General features: G+C 43.0%; 1 protein-coding gene across 1 annotated transcript in view; it reads right to left on the bottom strand.

Annotated features, from left to right (window-relative positions):
- Positions 1–20,760, bottom strand: part of TNFRSF9 (TNF receptor superfamily member 9) — a 62,159-nt gene that overhangs the window by 21,045 nt on the left and 20,354 nt on the right. Inside the window, exons 3-6 of the mRNA XM_069240698.1 lie at positions 14,428–14,538; positions 12,103–12,240; positions 8,642–8,708; positions 1,213–1,316 (exon numbers count right to left, since the gene is read on the bottom strand). Of these exons, the coding sequence (XP_069096799.1) occupies positions 1,213–1,316; positions 8,642–8,708; positions 12,103–12,240; positions 14,428–14,538 (420 nt within the window). The remainder of the gene's footprint in view (positions 1–1,212; positions 1,317–8,641; positions 8,709–12,102; positions 12,241–14,427; positions 14,539–20,760) is intronic.

The raw sequence follows: 20,760 nt of genomic DNA, 5'->3' as shown, positions 1-20,760 counted from the left end.
GCGCCAGCCGGGTGCCTTATTTATGGAATGACGCTAGCCGGCGCTGCGGCCTGGTTAGTGGCAAAATACATTACTGTAACCGGGCAGCGCAGGTGTAGGGAAGAATGGGGGTTGTGCGTCAAAAATGGTGCAAGTCAGGTTAGAGTCAAAAATCTTGGCTCTAACCTGACTTGCGCCATTTTTTGACGCACAACCCCCATGGAAATGACTCCTGTCTTAGCAAAGACAGGAGTCATGCCCCCCTGCCCAATGGCCATGCCCAGAGGACTTCTGTCCCCTGGGCATGGCCATTGGGCATAGTGGTATGTAGGTGCCAGTTAAAAATAAAATAAAATGACTTACCTGTACTTACCTGGGATGGGTGGCAGGGGTTGTCCCTGGGGGCAGGGAAGGGCACCTGTGGACTGCTTCATTGGTCGGAGACCATGGAAAAGAGCCCATAGGTACCTTAACGATGACGGCGCAAAACTGGCTGGGCCCCATGTTTTAAGGCCTGCCTCCTTCTGTGCGTCAAAATGACGCAGGAGAATAAATAAGCCGCACATGCCTTAAAGTCATTTATTGCACGGGAACGCCTACCTTGCATGTCAATAGTGCAAGGTAGGTCTTCAAGTACAGAAAATGACTCAAACTCCACAAATTTGGCGCTGGACAGGTCCAGCACCAAAGTATAAATATGGAGTTAAGTTTGCGCCGAATGTGCGTAAAAATAAAATGATGCAAATCCGGCGCAAACAGAGTATAAATATGCCCCTAAAACTGCCTCGTCTCTAGCATATTGCTGGCTATAACATTTCAAATCTGTTATCAATAGAACTTATAATTATTTAATGGGTGTCCTAAGTATTGGAAATTGTTCCGAAGTACAGATTGAGAGTGACTGTCAGTATGTAGGATTAAGTACTCATGAGTCAAAGCATTGGAACAACAGTTAAGATCACCCCACTATTGCAGGTTCATGAAGATATTGGAATGGGAATAATAAAGAGCTGTTGTAAACAAATATATATATGAGCTGTATGGATCTCGGAGAATTCATTCTTCATTTAAAAACCATAATTGCATAGTTAATTTTCATTCATACATCAAATAATTATCATATTTGACTTATCTATTGTCACTGACGTAGGTATTAAACGTATGTAGGGTTGTACTAATTCCTGAAACATTGAAAGTGCAAAGTAATTAATAGATAAAATATTAATGGCTAACCTGAAACTCCTGCTACAGGACTAACAGTGACGACAGGAGTAGCGCACATCGTGTCACTTCTGGTGGATCCATTTACCAGAACCTCGAGGCCTTTACTGAGACAGCTTTAGTGTAGAAAAGAACAGCATTGTTATTTGATTGCATGTTTCTAACTATGTTTATACATACTATTTATGCTTATTTTATGCATGTATCATCAAATAACAGAGGACAAAGATGAAAAAAGTGATGAGATTGAGCAGAGTTATAATCAGAGGAATGATAAAGCTCTATTGTCCGGTGCAGAGGAAAATAACAGCTGTTAACTACCCAAGCAGAATAACAGGATTGTGTCAAAGGCAAATAAAAGGGCAAGGTCAGAAGGCTGTGGAAGGAGCCCAAAGAAGTAGATATTGCACTCATTTTGAGATATTCTGATTGAATGATACATCTATAAAGTCCAGCCAAGACACAGTGCTTAATAGTTCGTAGCACCGCAGATCTGACCGTCTAGACAATGATCTTATACGTCTGTCTTAAAGGTGCTAGAATCATCATCCAAACAATTTAATCCACCTTAGAAGACAAGCAACCTTGTCCCCGTCTGCCTTGCTGGGATTCAAAACGGTTTACAACCCCCATCTTCTCTTCCTTCCTGTTACTTGTTTCAGTTTTTATCTTGCTTCTAAGTATACAGTATCTTGCTTAAGCTTAGATATAGCGAGGTAAATGACTGTCATCTAATCTAGTAAGGCAGTGGTTCCCAAACTGTGCGTCGTGGCACCCCAGTGCGCCACCAGTCTCAGCCAGGTGCGCCACGGTCACTTCTTGCACACATTGTTCAGCAGTGAACCTTTGCAGATCATTTCAATGAACTGCAGTTCTTGTAATAGACACCAGATGCTAGTATGAGCACAGACTTCGGAACATCAGCTCTAGTTGCATCATTTTTATTGCTGAAGGACAGTTTCTTTCTACTTATCCGTGTTTCCACTTTTGTAAGCCACCTCATCCAGGTGCAGTTTTTGAGAAGAATGGTATCCCTGCCCTACACACTCAACGTGACTCAGTTTTGTTTTCATTGTTGCATTCTTTCAGCTTTCCTGGAATACTGTTGATATTTTACTCTCTTTTGAAGTAGTGAAACATGCTGGTGTTAACATGTTTTTCTACATTCCTGTGTTAGTAACAGTCAGTCGGGCCTTTAAATTATCATAGATTCTCAGGCTTACCCCTGCAACAAATTGATATAATTTGGATTCCAGAATATATGCAGTAGTAATTTACACATATCCTCTTTCAGTGTCTGATGGTGTACAGAAACAACAGTCTGCCAGGATTGCATTTAGCATTTTAATGTATTCTCTTTTCCCTCACTGTGAACTCCTGCTGCATTAGCCATCATTATACAACGTCCCTGCAAGAGGGCTGATGAATGAGAATCACAGTGCACACTGTAGTCCCCCTCTCCCGTCTGCCAAATAAATGTAATGTAATGGGGAGCTGCGGCCAACGGCCAATTGGTCAAGGGAGCCTCGGGTCGAAATAAGTTTGGGAACCACTGTAGTAAGGGATTTACTACCTGTGTTCATGTAGAAATATTACAATGTGAACCTTCCGTGTATATCATATCCTTCACTATTGTCCCATAGGCACTTCCTTACTCTAAGGTATTTTCATATCAAACTTAATTTTTATGTTATATCTATCTTCTTTTGATCCCCACCTTAGACCAATATTGAAGGTCACTATTGTATATGTTATGACTGACTTCAATTAATAACTTATGTAGTAAATGAAAATCTATAACTCTTTATCTAATTTCACTTCCCTTTGCCTGACCTAATAAAGACCTGTGACAAACTGAGATTAAACAAACTTTGTACACTGTCTAGGTTTTTAAAAGTCCTAATTAAAATCCAAACTGTTTCTAGCTCCTTGCTGGGACAGTTCTATGGTGTCTGTGCCCCTGAAAGGAGGCAGACACTATTAGGAATGTTTTCTTAGGCAAATAAAAATCCAAAGAAGCCTCTTGTCTCCTTGCTGGGGCACAGACATACAAGTCTATGCCCCAGCAAGGGGACAGAGGGCCTCATTACAAGGCTAGTGGTCCCTGGTCTGACTGCCATGTTACAAACCTGGTGGCTGGAGTTATAACGAGCCACGGAGGTGCTGAACTGAGCGCCGCCTGGCTGATTACAACCCCTACTTTCTGCCATCCTTTTCATGGCCGGGACCCCGAGATGGAAAGGCTGGGAAAAAGCCTGGGCATGGTGTCACAAGGGGGCCCCTGCTCTGTCCAAGGCATGGACAGTGCAGCGCCCCCCCGCCCAGCACCGTCAAAATGAGCACTGCCTGCTTTGCACACAGTGCACATTCCAAGGGTGCTGGAGTGCTACAATATTGGCCTTGGCTCCCTTAATCTTAGCACTGTTCCTCCCTGGCAGCCCAGCGGGAACGCTTATTACAATGTTCCAGCAGGTCAGCCAGGCAGGAACATTGTAATAGGCTCAGGGGGGACATCACCGCCATGGCAGTGGGCCCTGCCCGTGGCTTCAGTCCTGTGGTGGGACCGCAAAAGTCGTAGTCACGCCCAGAGTCTGTTTGTCTAAGAAAATTTCCAGTAAGCATCTAGCTCATTTCTGTGGCACAGAGTCACAGCCTTGTGCCCCAACAAGAAACTAAGGACTGTCTTGATTTTTTCTTAAATAAGAAAAAATCTAAACAGGTGCTGGCTCCTTTTTCAGACACAGACAAACACGTCTGTGTGTCAGAAATGAGCCAAAGGTTGTTTGGGTCTTTTTGTAGTCTAAGAAATTAATACAAAATGTGTTTTGCTCCTGTAAGGGACACAAACAAAGACATGTATGTCCCAGCAAGGATCAGGATGCTGTTTGCATTTTTCTTGATTGACTGATTGAAGTGCCTGACTCCTTTGAGGAACACAGACACAAATGTATATGGCTCACAAATAATCCAGATACTAGTTGCATTTTTTTCTTAGGCTTAAGTAAAATCCAAGTCGCATCTGGCACCTTTCTGGGGCACAGACAAACAGGTAAGAAAAAAGGGGCCTTCCAGTCTTTATAATGGGGCGCTATGAACCCGCCAGGAGTAGCGCCAAAGTTTTGGCGCTACTCCTGCAGAGTAGATCTATAGCGTCATGAAGGATGACGCTATTGCCCCCTACCCTGCGCCATGGTGCGCCGTATTTTAAATACGGAGCACACATGGTGGCGGTCGGGGGATGCTAAGGGGTGCAGGGGAAAGTGGCACTGCACTTGGTGCAGCGCCACTTTCCATAAATGGCCCCCATAATGTGTTCACTGCTTGTCCAAAAGACCACAATACTCAGAACCAACAATTGAGTTTTGGGGTCCACTTTGTACTGACCCTGCAAACTTCATCATCAAAACTCAAATGAATATATGTTGGGGGGGTGAACAAAATCTATGTATGTTGAAATGTTCCCAAGATTCTAAGTCTAGGGATCGGTCATCACTCTGAATTCTGTAGCAGCAAAAGTCCCACGCCCAGTGTCCACACACTTCTATTGATAAAAACAGTATCTCAGGTGTGGTGAGGTCTATCATAATGGACAGAAAAAGGAGAAAACTGTGACCATGTGAAGTCAGTGTACTGTCAATATAGTCTTTACAAGGTAATAATTTTGACCTATACTTTTCCCATGCAGTAAGTTCACCCATGCACAAGTGGTACTGTTTTAATCAGAAGAATTGTGGAAACATTGGATGGTGGTATATTTGCAGTTTGACGGAAGTTATGGAATTTTCTGTTGCAGAAAAGCGAAGAAATTGTGACTTATTTGTCAATGATTTGATATTTGCAGGGCATGCTGGGTACTCAAACATGCTAGGATTCATTCTGTGACTAGGATGTTAAGATGTCTGGGTAGAGCATCTATTACAAGGACAATTTTACCTGAACACCACATTTCTTTTTCCTATAGGGCAGTTTTTTCCAAACTATAAGTTGCGACCTACTCGTGGGTCCCGAGCCGATTTTTGGTGCGTTGCAAAGTCCAATCAATACATAAAGATGCCTTTAAATTCTGTCTTTATTCTGTCACATTTGCTGTGCTTTAAAGACAGAGGCAAAATGTCAGGCTACATCTTCTGTCCAAAGGCTGCTTATTTTTTAATAGGGGGATTGGTGTTTACAACTCCACTCACTTTGAAGTCAGAGAAAGAAAAGTACAGTGAATTATGTGACAATCTTGGTAGGGCACAGAGAGTGTGAAATGAAAGGCTAGAGGGTGTAATTTTTTGTAACACAAGGAAATGCTAGTACCTGTAAACGAACTGCCCACAGTCAGCATTTAGGAAGGCAAAAGAGGAGTACATTTTTTAAAAATGTTGAAGTGTGAAGCAAACAAAGATTTTATTAGGATAGAAAACAAAAAAATACACTTTGGTGGTGCACAAATGATAAATATTCACTGAAACCCGATTTTCACACATTATCATTTGTGTGTAATATAGTTCTATCAGTAAAACTGTCTGTCGGTACAAATGTAATGCTCATTTTAATAGAAAGCAAGCTGTCTGTAAATTACACTGAGCTACAATACGATGACTTACCAGTATTAAAAAATTGCCTGCCTCGTGCCCATTAGGGATAGATGGGTTTCAACAGTTTGTCATTCTAAAATTTGAGTTGTGGTTCTAAACGATTTGAGAAGCAATGCAATAGGGTATTCTTAGTTAGACACAAATGTAGAAAAATAGCTCCCTGTTGCAGTTACCCCCCACTTTTTGCCTGGTATTGATGCTGACTTGATTGAGAAGTGTGCTGTGACCCTGCTAACCAGGCCCCAGCACCAGTGTGCTTTCACTAAAAATGTACCATTGTTTCCACAATTGGCACGGCCCTGGCACACAGATAAGTCCCTTGTAAAAGGTACCAGTGGTACCAAGGGCCCTGTGACCAGGGAGGGTCCCTAAGGGCTGCAGCATATGTTGTGCCACCCTAAGGGACCCCTCACCTAACACATGCACACTGCCATTGCAGATTGTGTGTGTTTATGGGGAGAAAAAGGCAAAGTCGACATGGCATTCCCCCACAGGATGCCATGCACACAAAATGCTGCCTGTGGCATAGGTAAGTCACCCCTCTAGCAGGCCTTACAGCCCTAAGTACTATACCACAGGTGAGGGCATAGCTGCATGAGCAAAATGCCCCTTCAGTGTCTAAGTCTATTCTTAGACATTGTAAGTACAGTGTGGTCATATTAAGTATATGGTCTGGGAGTTTGTCAAAAACAAACTCCACAGCTCTATAACGGCTTCACTGAATACTGGGAAGTTTGGTATCAAACTTCTCAGAATAATAAACCCACACTAATGCCAGTGTTGGATTTATTACAAAATGCACACAGAGGGCATTTTAGAAGATACCCCCTGTAATTTACCCAATCCTTCAGTTCAGGACTGACTGGTCAGTGCCAGCCTGTCACTGAGACGAGTTTCTGCCCCCCCCCCACCCCCCTGGGTAAGAGCTTTTGTGCTCTCTGAGGACAGAAACAAAGCATGTACTGGGTGGAGGTGCTTAACACCTCTCCCCGGCAGGAACTGTAACACCTAGCAGTGAGCCTCAAAGGATCAGGCTTCATGTTACAATGCCCCAGGGCACTCCAGCTAGTGGAGATGCCCGCCCCTTTGGACAGAGGCCCCACTTTTGGCGGCAAGTCCAGAGGAGATAATGAGAAAAACAAGGAGGAGTCACCCACCAGTCAGGACAGCCCCTAAGGTCCCCTGAGCGTAGGTGACCCCTGCCTTTAGAAATCCTCCATCTTAGTTTTGGAAGATTCCCCCAATACGATTAGGTATGTGCCCCCTCACCACAGGGAGGAGGCACAAAGAGGGTGTAGCCACCCTCTAGGACAGTAGCCATTGGCTACTGCCCTCCCAGACCTATACACACCCCTAAATTTAGTATTTAGGGGCACCCCAGAATCTAGGAAACCAGATTCCTGCAACCCGAAGAAACAAGAAGGACTGCTGACCTACAAGCCTGCAGAGAAGACGGAAGACGACAACTGCTTTGGCCCCAGCCCTACCGGCCTTCTCCTGACTGGAAAACCTGCAACCAGCGACGCATCCAACAGGGACCAGTGACCTCTGAAGCCTCAGAGGACTGCCCTGACCCCCAGGACCAAGAAACTCCTGTGAGCAGCGGCTCTGCTCAACAACCTGCAACAAACTTGCAACTTTTTTCAACTTTAAAGACTTCACTCTTCCTGCCGGGAGCGTGAGACTTCCTACTCTGCACCCGATGCCCCCGGCTCAAAATCCAGAGAACAAACACCACGGGGAGGCGAGCGACTGCGAGCCCGTGAGTAGCCAGAGACGACCCCCCGTTAGTCCCCATAGCGACACCTGAGGAGACAATCTGGAGGCTCCCCCTGACCGCGACTGCCTTTAACAAGGGACCCGACGCCTGGACCAAGCACTGCACCCGCAGCCCCCAGGACCAGAAGGAACCGAACTTCAGTGCAGGAGTGACCCCCAGACGGCCCTCTACCTAGCCCAGGTGGTGTCTGTCTCGAGAAGCCCCCCCTGTGCCTGCCTGCACAGCTAGAGTGAACCCCGGGTCCCTCCATTTTTTCCTATCTGAAACCCGATGCCTGCTTTGCACACTGCACCCAGCCGCCCCTGTGCCGCTGAGGGTGTATTTTGTGTGCCTACTTGTCCCCCCCCCCCAGTGCTCTACAAAAACCCCCTGGTCTGCCCCCGAGGACACGGGTACTTACCTGCTGGCAGACTGCACCCCTGTTCTCCATAGGTGCCTATGTGTTTTGGGCACCTCTTTGACCTCTGCGCCTGACCGGCCCTGAGCTGCTGGTGTGGTAACTTTGTGGTTGCCTTGAACCCCCAACGGTGGGCTGCCTATGCTCAGGAACTGAGACTTGTGTCTTACTTACCTCACAAACTAACCTTTACTTACCTCCCCCAGGAACTATTGATTTTTGCACTGTGTCCACTTTTAAAATAGCTCATTGCCATTTTAACAAAGACTGTCAATGATATTGCTTTTATTCAAAGTTTCTAACTTAGCTGTGTGGAGTACCTTGCATTTTATGTATTTACTTCAAATCTTGAACCTGTGGTTCTTAAAATAAACTAAGAAAATATATTTTCCAATATAAAAACCAATTCGCCTGGAGTAAGTCTTTGAGTGTGTGTTCATCCTTTATTGCCTGTGTGTGTACAACAAATGCTTAACACTACCCTCTGATAAGCCTACTGCTCGACCACACTACCACAAATAGAGCATTAGAATTATCTAAGTTTACCTCTATCTTACCTCTAAAGGGAACCATTGGACTCTGTGCACACTATCTCTTACTTTGAGATAGTATATACAGAGCCACCTTCCTACAACAAATAATTAATTTCTTATTGTATAGAAATGGAAAGCAAGCACTTACTTTGTCCAGGGCCTACAGAAGCCATTGGTCTTATTGTTGAATGTCTCTGGGGGACACTTCTGGCAACCTTCAATAGCAAAAGACATTATTTACTTGAAGGTAATCAAAGCAAGGAACAAGTACACACAATCAGTATATTTCAGGAAAACTGGTCGATGAGAAAACCATTCTCTCCTTTATACAGCAAATGGGTTAAATTCACTTTGTGACTCACTGGGGTCATGAATTCGTACAAAGCAGCAAGCAGTCAACATTTTGGTGAAGAGTCCAAAAACATGCACTACACTACTCTTTATCAGAAGGTAAAAGTTCTGGTCAGTTCCCTACAGGTAAATAAGATTTGATTCACATAAACAGTAAACTTGCATCAACGTTATGATTTAGGTTAGAGCATGTGCTAGGGTGACCACCTCCACCTAGGTTGCCAGAGACACTGTTTCTAGTCCAAGACCTTTATGTGATAGCCTAATGCATTGAGGGGCATTTTTAAAAATTTTTGGCTCTGCACTATGTGCAGCCCCACTTTTCTTGGCCCTTTACCATCCCCCTACTGCCACAATGTGTACACCGTATTTAAAAGACGCTGCACCATGGGGCAGGGTAGGGGCCAATAGCATAATTTATTATGACGCTATTGATGTACTCTGCAGGAGTAGCGCTAAAAAATTGGCACTACTCCTGCAGAGTACATAGGGGCCCATTATAAATATTGGAAACCCCCTTTTAACGCCTGCTCTGAGGAGGTGTTAAAAGTGCCATAATAAATGACGCAAGGAAATCTGGTAGATTTGCTTGTGCCATTTTTTTGGCCACCCTATCGGGGGAACGCCCTCTTTGCATACATTATGCCTGGCGCAGGCATTATGTAGCGCAAAGGTTTACAAAGTGACTTTGTAAATGTGACACGAGGAGTTTGGCCGCGTTGGGCCACATTAGTGTAAATAAATATGCCACTGAGAGTGTTATAGTCTTGCTTTGCTTCCATTGTTGATCAAACACACCTGAAAGCAATAATTTATAGGTGAACCTGGAGCTAGATCATTACCATGAGTTGCCCAAAATACTGCCTCATCGCCTGGACAACTTCAAATACCATAGGATACACTTGCGATCTTCTTTTGAACAGATCCATTAATGTAATAATCATTATCAATACTAATTGTCAAACGCACAAAAAGAATGCAACAATATTAATGTGACACCTGTTCTATATAACCGAGGCAGGATTCTGAAAGGGGAGCTCCATTATAAAAGCTTCCCTATGTAATGGGCCGGCTTCAGACTGCTGCTGAGAATGTGCCCAAGCTAAGCCTGTAGGAGCGCCCTGTTCCATCAAACGTTTTACCTTTTTTTCTTCTCACGTTCTCGTGCAGGATAACAACATATACCAATGAGAATTGTTTTTGGGTGGGGGTGGAGTTATTTTATTTAATACGAGTTCCCCCTTCAGTGGCAGCCCGTCCTTTAGGGCGGAAGGGCCACGCCCTCCCACCTTTTGCCCCTCATGAAGAGTGTCTGTCAGGCTTAACAAAGGTCAGCCTGACAGACACTCTCCATGTTCAGCTCAGGCAGCCAGGAGTGAGCCATGCGTGATTTGCGCATACTCCTGGCTGCCTGAGCTGAACTTTGCTGGGCTGAGGAGGTCACAGCTCCTATGGGCGTGACCTCCTCGGCTCAGGAAAAGGTGCCTCGAGGCCCTCACCCAGGTGATGAGGAAAGCGTCACCCATTGACTCTGACCTGGGCGCTTCAGATTTAAGCCCTGACGCACCCAGGGCGAGTGTCAATCAGTGACACTTCATCACAGAGTAGGGTGGGGTCAGAAGTCTCACTGACCCCAGCCCACTCTGTGACGAGGCTGGGACTGCTGCCTTCCCTCATTGGCTGACCCAGGGTCAGCCAGTGATGGAAGGCAGCAGTCACAACTCTCCTGATACCTGGAGGCTGAAGGTAAGTGTGTGTGTGTGTATGTGTGCGATCTTTTAAAATGAATGTTTGGTGCATGCGTGCATGTTTGAATGGTATGAGTGTTGTAAATGGATGTGCGTGCGAGCGTGTCTGTGTGTGAAAGAATGAGTGTGTGTGTGTATCCTGCCCACCCTCCTAAAGCTGCCGGCCGCCACTGTCCCCCTTAAATATACTGCTAACGATTTAGAAGTGACCTGAAAGATATTCTCTGGCATTAAAAAAAGGAGGACAAAAATGGGAAAAAATACATTATTAAGGTAAAGGGGGAGAAAGAGTCTTACGTCGGGTTGAAAAAAGGGGGGAATCAAGAAAGGATGGATGGAGAAGAAAAAAGGTACAAAATAGGAAAATTGAAAGGATGACAAGCTGGGCTGATGAAAAGAAGGGAGACATAGATGGTCCTGATGAGTGACACAGGCAGAAATGAAGTAAAGAAGATGTAAACATGAAAAATGAGTTAAACGAAAAAACACAAGTTATAAAGAGAAGGGCAATGGGGGAGAATTCCCAAGGGCTAAGGCATTGTGTAGAAATAAGAAACAAGCTCATCAAAAAATAGAAGGATGTCATTACAATAAAAAGTGGTTCAGGTTATAATGACACAATAATACAAAACAGTAATGAAGGCTCATGAATTACATGAAGATCAAGCAAGTTATACATGGTTTGCAGGGTCTAGGTTCGTCAGGCCACCTAATTGTAATGCTCATTTGGGGTTCAGAATAAAAAGCATGCAAGTCATCTCGACTGAAATTGAAGTAAATACTTATAATAGATTTTGAATGTGAATGTCTGGAAGACCAGACTGCATTTTACCATTTGATACCTAGATGAATCCAGTGTATTTTAAACTCATGCTGCACATGTTATACAGTTTTAATCTTTTGGGTTTTGGTGATATTTGTGTATCTGTGTCAGGGATTAAGGAGCACATTTACAAGCCTCTTGCGCCACACTAGTGTAATTTTTTCTTACGCTGATGTGGCGTTAAGGAGGCAATTTCCCGACGCCATATTTACAAAGTGGCTCAATGCATGCATTGTGCCACTTTGCAAACCCTTGCTCCACATTATGCCTGCGTCAGGCAAAATGTATGCAAGGGGGCGTTCCCACCTAGGGAGGGACAAAAAAATGGCACTGTGAAATTTACTAGATTTTACTGCACCATTTGTGGAGTCATTGTTAACAACTGCTCAGGGCAGGCTTTAAAATGATGCACTCATAATCTCATATGGGCCTCCCTGTTCTTTTCTGGACTAGTGTCAATATTTTTGGCGCTAGTGAAGTAAAGCGCCACAATATCTCCAAAAATGTTGACTTTATTGTGGTATTGTGCGCCTTATTGTAAATACAGTGAACCCATGGTGCTGTTAGGGTGGCGCACGAAAAGTAGTGATGCACCACTTTCTTGTAAATATGCTCCTAAACCCTTTAGCCCTGTGATGCATGAAGCCTTTGATTAAAGTTTTGAATTGTGCATAGATGCAGTCTTACCGTTCTCTGCAGGTTCCTCTCCTTGTTCACAATTCTTGTGGCAATAGTCACACCCCACCCCTCCACATCTGAAACCATTTTTGCATTCACACAGCGCATCTTGTGTGCGAGAGCATCTCTCTTTATACTGGAAAATACCTGCAACCACAAAAAAATCAGTTATAAAAATAGGTGTACACAAGATACTTTTTAAAGTACTTCCTGCTTGTCGCAACTTAAGAGAACCTGTCAGATTGGGTACATGAGTTCATTTACATCATTCAGAATCACATGGGACTCTTAGATGATGCTCCAATTTATTGTCAACCCTATTTTTAGTATGCCCTGACCTACATGCAGCAGCAATATCAAATTGCACACAAAAACAAAGAGTAATGTTATTGCATGAGTGGTGAAAAAGTGGAGTGATGCACTTTACAAGGACCAAAAGTGTTTACTGAGTGGTGAAAAATGACTTTGCCTATAGCGAACGAGAGTGCATTTAAGAAACAGTTAATCAGCAAAAGGACTATAAGGCTTTTAGAACCCCCCCCCCCCCCCCGGACAGTAGAATGCTCTAAATTAAATCTGGAGTATCACAAATACAAACCAAGGAATTCTGCTGGAATGGGGCAGCAGAAGGCCTGTACCAAGAATTACTAGCCCTAGTTCTCTCCATTGTCTTCAATGACGCTCCCAACTTTCTGGTCCTCTCAGGTTTGCAGCAAAAAGTATAAATCAGGACCCTAGTGAATTATTTAGAATTTGGCAGACAGGGTACTCCGTCACATACATGGCAGACAGTCTGAGGTACTATTTTTCCTGTTTGAGACAGGCAGGAAATGTCTGGTGGCCTGAAAAAGAAAGAATGACTACCTCCCTCAGCCCAAATCCAGTAAGAAACCTCTGAGGATATCCGGCTCATTATGTTTTTGTTTTTCAAAAACGAACTCCAGCTTTGGGAGTTTTCTGAAAAAGAAAAAAGTTTACTGAATGGCCACATGAACATGGCAAATGCTCAGTAAACCTTCGGTGCCTTCAGAAAAACCTTTCAATTTCAGAGGAGAAGCTGAAGGCATAAATATCTCCTCCAGGAATGAATAGATATCTAAATATGATAGGCTGTAGTCCACCAGAGCAGTAGAGTATCCCTTCCGGGGGCCTGGCTGAATGTAGTACAGCCCAAAGGTATCTAAATGACCTACTTAGTGCAGAACTGAAAATGAGTTTCACTTTTATTTTGTTACTCCTGATTGCTGCAATCTCAACTAGGCTCCATTGACACTCCATGTTACTCTGGGGTGAATGTCTTTCAAGACCCTGGAAGAAATGTGACCTTCAAAGCCAGTCCCTATGTCACATAATCATCTGGACAAAGTCTGCTTACTATATCTAGTACATCTCACCACAAGCTCGAAGAGCGGGTCTTCTAGAATGTAGTTCCCAAAGCTTACAACACCCTCTTTCAGTTATCAGATGTTCCCTGTAAGTTCTGAAAACTTTACAAGATCTCTTTCTTACAACCAGTCATTTCCTGCTATTTTCCATATTTCCTTTGAAAGGGCCAACCAGTATAATGTTCTCTTCGCCTAATCCTGTGTCACTAGCAAAGAACAACAAAAGATGTTCTAGAATATTTCTTTGTTTGAGGATGCCTACTTGAGAATTGAGATGTATTGTGACAGAACTCACAAGACGGACACTTTAATGCTGTTTTCGCAATGACACTTCCTTTGTTTTGTGATTCCCTGAGAGTGGAGGTGATTATTTTACTATAATGTAAGCAAATGGTATCTCATAACCTATACAGAGAATCAAACATTTTCAATATTTCCAGAGAAATACTTACATAAGAATGACCAACTCACAGGTAATACATAAGCACAAAGAATTGTTACTCTCACACAGTGTAATACTATAGCCTTAGAACCCGCTGTAGCGGGCTCTACCGGCTATTAAAGGCCCGCTCCCGAGTTAAATGCCCGAGCCGAAGGCTCGGGCATTTAACAAGGGAAAGGGCCTTTAATAGCCGGTAGAGCCTGCTACGGCGGGTTCTAAGGCTATTAGAACATTCTGCCACTCAGGGCAGAATGTTCTCTTAAAAAAAACAAATTGCTCACGGAGCCCAAGGGGATTAGAATCCCCTCGGGCTCCGTGAGGCTTTGTTCACAGCTGCCGCTGTGAACAAAGCCCATTGGAAAGTTGGCGCTGCGGGCTTTTACAAGCCAGTAAAAGCCCGCAGCACTCCATTGTTTTCAATGGAGCTGCCAACTTCCAATGTTCTAATATTTATTGTTACTGTACAGCACACAGCAGAAAGGAGCTCAGAAGGACACTGTCTGTTACCTTCACACAGTTTGCACCTGCTGCAGGTCGATGGTCTCATGCCAGCCTTGTTGGAGAAAGTATTTTCTGGGCAGTATTCACATTTACAGCTTCCAGGGCTAAAGAAAGTACCTGTGCGAGTAAAAGTTGAAAATATGCTATTACTTCAGGATTTCATAATATTCATCGGAGTAGCAAGAGGACATTAAATAAACCCACTTAACTCTGATGACAATAGCATAATCTGTAAATAAACGCATTCAAGAGAATCAAAGCACGGATTAAATAAAAGGGAGTATTTAATCCATAGTTTTTGTGATTATTTAGAAGGGGTGTTGCAGCAGGTGGCTGATGGGGTTTTAAGAGCTATAGGACCACAAATGTTTCCAAAGAATCATGGATCATTGAAGCTTCTCATATTCTGAGGAGTTTCAAACGGGTCTGGAAGGTAATCTGAGAAATAAAACACCTTTTAGAGTGTGTAAATCATTGGCGTAGTGAGTGTACCATTGGCCCTAATGCAAGCATTACACTATTAATTATTCATTATTAGGCGGGTTTGGTGCCTGTCAAACAATGCAGCCACTTCATGGATCAGAGTTTAACGTCATGGTCATAGGTTTGAATCTCAGGAAGCCCACTCAGACTTTTATCCTTCTGAGTTAAATCAAATTAGTACCATTTAGTTGGGTGATGATAAACATGTTATTTCAGTGTCAAGACACCCTTCTGGGTGGATGCATACTTTACAAATACACATCATTTTACCATTAGTCATTGTCCATGGAACGCACAAAAGTCAAGATCATTTATCCGTGTGCTTTACACACATCAACAGTATAGCACTAGTCTACACGAGCAATCATAAGAATATGGATCATATCGACAAGTTTACAGCTATTTAAGAGCACAGGAAAAAATAACAAGTCGTGAGAAGAGGTTAAATACCGCATATCAGTTATACCCAAGACACAATCACAGCATACCCACCCAGAAACAATTCTTTTGGAACTAGTCGGGTAGTGTATTCCTGATAACCCTTGGTTGGGAACTAAAAAATAACCATAGTTGAAATGTAGTGGGCCATTCATAAACCTAGGCGTGCTGTACCTAGTTATTGAGACTAGTAATCAGGTAACACCTCTACTTTTTTGCTGTGCAGAGTCAGTTTTGTGGGTGTTCTGCTTTGGGTCATTCTGAGGGTGATACACCGGTTCTGACATCTATTCTAGGGTCTAGGTGTGGGAAATTATTACAGTTGTGCATGTGGATTTGAAGGGACCACAGCATATTAGGCTATTCACCAGCTAGACGCTACAATCTGGTCGAGATGCAAAGGATGTTGGATTCGTGTGGCCCATGATTATGGAAGTGAAGCTGCCAAGCCAGGGGAGACAGGAGGCTTTGAGATGATGGTTTGATATAGTTTAGGGGAAGCTAATGCAACAATAAGTCAGTGATTTAAATGTGTTCAAACATTGGCTTGTACAATTGTTAGTGTGGGAGAGGTATGAATTAAAAACAAAGAGCTCCAATTCAGAAAGTTATTTTTTCTGTATTAGGCACAAAACAATGTCAGAAGTAGACTGCGCTTTGAAGAAAACATGAAGGTTCCTGGTATCAAGGAGGCTGGAAATGGCACTATTTCTTCCCTAGCAGCCTTCGAAGGGAGTCTACTATCAGGTTTCTCTAATCGGTAATCTGTCCCAATCCTATAAAGGCACCCCTAAAGGATTTGTAGCTGTTTGGTTTTCTTTCATCTATTTGCCTTCCTTTTTCCACTGACTCCATAATCATACCAACCCTCTCCTTGCCTCCCTTTTTCCATTTCTCCCAGTTGCTTTGATATCAAGCTTGGGATGTTCTATCTAGATAATCTCTGCTGCAATTTAAGAATGTGTTCCAGAAATGTTGCCAAATCCTTGCAAGAAGCAACATACCCTATGATGAATTACTGAAACCCCTGATTCACTTATACCCTTCAGCATAAGTGCACAGATCTCTTACAATCATAGAATGACAGAATAAATAGAGATTTCTCAAGATGTAGACACTATTGCTATCGTCTGTTGCTATTGCAGCATAAGGAATAAGGGGCAGCGGCAAGCGACCTTGGTCTCAGTTCAACTACTCAGCGACTCAGTGGGCTCTGTTCACCTCATCCGTGGTTAAGGACCATGGCTGTAGATTGTGCCATGCCATGCCCTGCTCTGTCTATGCTCAAGGGGGGATTACATCTCACCCATGGAATCCAGGGACTAGACTTGGTCATGTAGACCTTGAATCACATCATGAAAAACTTAATGACGCTTGAAAGCACATTCACCCCTTGCTATTAGATGCTTTTATCATTTCAACTCTTAGAAAGAAATATTGCAATGCAAAATGGACCATCTTATATTTGAAAAGTACATTCAATGATATCACTTCTTGCCACATTCAGATTTTTCATACAAAGATCCTATTTGCAATTTTTGTTTTTACACTGTGAGACACTGGTTGACTTTAAGGCAAATACGCAAGAGGTGACAAATGGTCTTTCTTCTAATGGTTTATGTGAAGGAAATGGCTCTGGGCATCCATTGTAACCTACTTCAAGTGACAATAATGGGGTTATGTGAGTTCGGGAAGGATTACGTGGGTCCGATCGGGACCCAATTTTAACAGCATTTACAGAAATGGTCCAGAAAAAACTGTTATATGGAACCGAAATGTTATTCCTGAGTGGGATATAAAAGTGTGAAAATATAGAAGGTCAATGTTTGAATAGTATTTAATATGCCCAAATCGGCCAACATTTAGGCGATAAAGTTGGAGACCGGATTGATACCCTGGTATTGTCTTTCTGAGAGGGCAACGCTGAGAATCTGGAACAGATTATTAGTGTCTGGAGATGAAAAAAATAGCTATCTAGAGATGAGAATGTGAGAAGTGAGCTAAAATGGGCTGCGAGGCTAAAACAGCCGGTGTTGAAAGTAGAATATCATTTCTCCCTTGACTCTCCCATTTTTTTCAGTACTCATAAAAATTATGAAAATTGAAATGCGTGTAAGTCAATTCCAGATGTATTTTAATGAAGACGTCTACAACCCAGTAGAGGGATTTGTGGCAAAATGATGTAGTATTCCATATATATCTGCTTTAGGAAACACCGAAATGAGGCAAGAAATGTTCAGATTCAGAACTGGGCTGAATCCCTTTTAAGCGACGTTCTGGTGGCGCTAAGGGCTCATAAATATGCCCCTTTGCATCCGGCGTGTGTCACTTTTCTTACTCAGACCTAGTGCAAAGTGTTGGCTTGGTATTTATAATAATTAAATCACAATTTGGGTTCAATTGTAACGCAAATTAAAGCAACGCAGCGCAGTACTTTGCATCAAACAGGTGTTCCATGGGGGTGGCATGGGCATTCCAGTACGTTCATCCTTGGATTTTGAAGCAACTACATATCTAGAAAGACGTGTAGACATGGATTTGTGCCAAAGTCCTGCACCTCCCTCATGATGGTATAACAAGGAGAAATATTTCCATTTCTTCTCTTTTTTTCTCTTTGCGTCAGTGCTGTATTATAAAGCACACATACAAAAAGGAAATGGCCTTTTAGCATAGTTCTTGTACAGGAAGGAACCCCTTCCTGCACAAAATCTATGCTGACCACAAAGCAGACACCCTTGCACTATGGCCAAGGATGCCTGAATTGGAACATGGCACAGAAAGAGCACTAGGGCAGGGAGAGAGCAAAACAGGACCACATTTTTCTAGGCGCTGTTCTGTTTGCTTCCATTCACACAAGTCAGTCCAGCAACTGCACTTGTGCTTCATTGAGCTATTTTTAAATCTGGCCTAAGTTTCCACAAACAAAGTTGTATAAAGTTCACAACTTCTGCATTTTCAGAAGTTTCAAAGTTGTTGGACTTTACAAATCTTTGTCAGCAAAAACAAAGTGTGTGCGGGAGCATTTGTTCACAAAACCTTATATATTTTATTGGAGAATGCTTACACTAAAAGTAGGATTTACTTTGTTTTACTCCTCTAATAATATTTTTCTTTTAGCTCATTTTCCCGCTCACCTAAAAAAAAACGTCAACTTTGTGAAATGAGGGAAGGACCTTGTGGTCTAGTTTTACTCCTGCATGCACACTAAATACCACCTGAACTTGGCCAACACTGATCTACTCCCAATATATGGGCATGCTGGTGTGCAATCATGGAGCTGAAGGTGCTGTACATAGTAGAACACAGCTCCTACCCAATACACAGGGTGACTAGTTTTTGGTTGATTTTTCTCAGTTTTAAATAATTTGTGTGGTGAGAGGCTGTGCTGACCAGCGCTGTTTCTGTTTCCACCACTGAGTTTAGAAAGGTCTGCTCTTTCAGGAGTGAACTTCATGTACCAGTCTAGTATTAAGAAAAAACATGAATATTTTCCATTGTCTATGAGGATAAACCTCGCGCAAAACTACGGACCATGTCGACTGTTCGTGACCTTAAAAGGAGGTGTGCTCTTTGTAACCGAATAGCACTTGTTAGCGATGGTTGACCTATCATTTCCTGAAGGTGGGTGTGTCGTGCTTCGTACTGTAAGGCAACTGCCCACATCAGGTATTGTAAGGGTGTCCACACATAGTATGTGTGTGGGCAAGCAGTTCATCTAGGCCGCCTACAGTGAACTAGAGCAACCAGACTGTAAATGTGAGTGACGTGCCTATGATTCTTTTGACCTTTCTGCATATGAGGGAGCAGACTCACACGTTCATCAGTCGAAATGTCATATTGCCGTTGTGTGGTGCATGAGTGGTGAGCATGCAACAAGGTAACCATAACAATGCAACTGGTAAATGAAATAAAAAGGGAGTTTATATTGTGATCCCTCAGACAAACACAATAGAGTGGATTTACATTGTGAACTCTAAAACAAGCACCATACAAAGGGGTGGGGGGTAGAATATAAAGCACTGACAGACTTTTGTACAAAGATCTCTAGTTCAGGAGGGATTCGTTTGATCTGGTTTTAATTGGGTGTATTTTTAAGTCTATGTTTAGTGTTTAGCTGTGTGGGCTCTAGGTCAGAATATCATTGTCATAAATATTGACTGAAGTAAAATTTTGTGTCCAGAATATCATTTACGAAAATATCACCACTAATGGGTATCGACTGCAAAGAGTCAATACTTTTGTAACTGATATTTAGGGCACAATTTTAATGTCACGCCGTATTCTGACAATGACATTCTGATATCACAGCCCTGTGTGTGAATTAAAGCACTGATGAAAGTTGATTTATTACGTATTATTGTTAGCTTTGTGGACTTCTTAGTTTCTAACCCACACCACCACTCTGAAGAATGCTTGGATTGCTACCTCATGACCCTGAAAGTTATGTGCTAAAGGTATCTTTGAGTCTAATATGGCCTCAGAGCGTTGGCTCTGCCTCTTTGTTGACCTTCTTTATCTGCATTTGATTGGGCAATATTTGAGTTAACCAGCTTATGACGTAGTTCCATTTCTCACAATTGAGTGAGCCATTATTAACACTGACTTCATATCATATATAGTAGGTAGAGCTTTGAATGGTGCCTCTATATGACAAAAACAGTAGGAAATGATTTTAAATTGTGAACTCTGAAGAATACTGTATGAAGTCGTTTTCTTATATACTCATGCAACGGGATGAGGTTTCGCAACACCCGCTTCAGTAAGTCTTGGACTGCTCTGCCTCAATACACTTACAGTAGTGCCTTAGCGTGAACTTGGTGGTCAGATTTGGTCCAAAAGTAAGCTGGTTTCAGTACCCAAGAGACTAAATACTTCATCTGTGGCAAATGGAGTCTGGTTGTCCCTGATTGGCCACGAACCCTGCAACTTAGTTCCCTCATTCCCACATTTTGCACAGACGGTGCACTGCTATTGCCCAATGGCCTAGAGAAACAGGTCCTGCTGGTCAATCTTCCCCAGCACCCCCTACTGTTGCACTGCCACATTCAAAGGTTGTAGTGCCAGTCACAGGTAAAATAACAGCTAAAACACAGCAAAAACACACGGTGCCACATGTGTTAGAGCAGTAGGCCTGGTAAAATTACAGGAAGACATGCTCTGGATTCCCTGCTCCTCAAGTGGACTTTTCTTGCCACATAAATTGGACATGGCGGTGTCTAGCTAGATGAAAAACGCCTAAGAGAGGAGGCAATGTTACCAAAAAGCAACACACTTAAACATATAAACGTGGGCTTTTTTGCAGTGTGAATTAGTGGAAGACATGGCAAATGTGTTTTCCACTAAGTACTGCACTGGTGAGGCATATGGTAGAAATAATGCTTACATGGCTTTCTCAACCGGATAACGAAAAGTAAAACA

This window comes from Pleurodeles waltl, chromosome 6, assembly GCF_031143425.1.
Source record: "Pleurodeles waltl isolate 20211129_DDA chromosome 6, aPleWal1.hap1.20221129, whole genome shotgun sequence".
Taxonomy (NCBI): Eukaryota; Metazoa; Chordata; class Amphibia; order Caudata; family Salamandridae; genus Pleurodeles; species Pleurodeles waltl.
The sequence above is the reverse complement of the archived record's forward strand: the minus strand, read 5'-3'. Positions and strand labels throughout refer to the sequence as shown.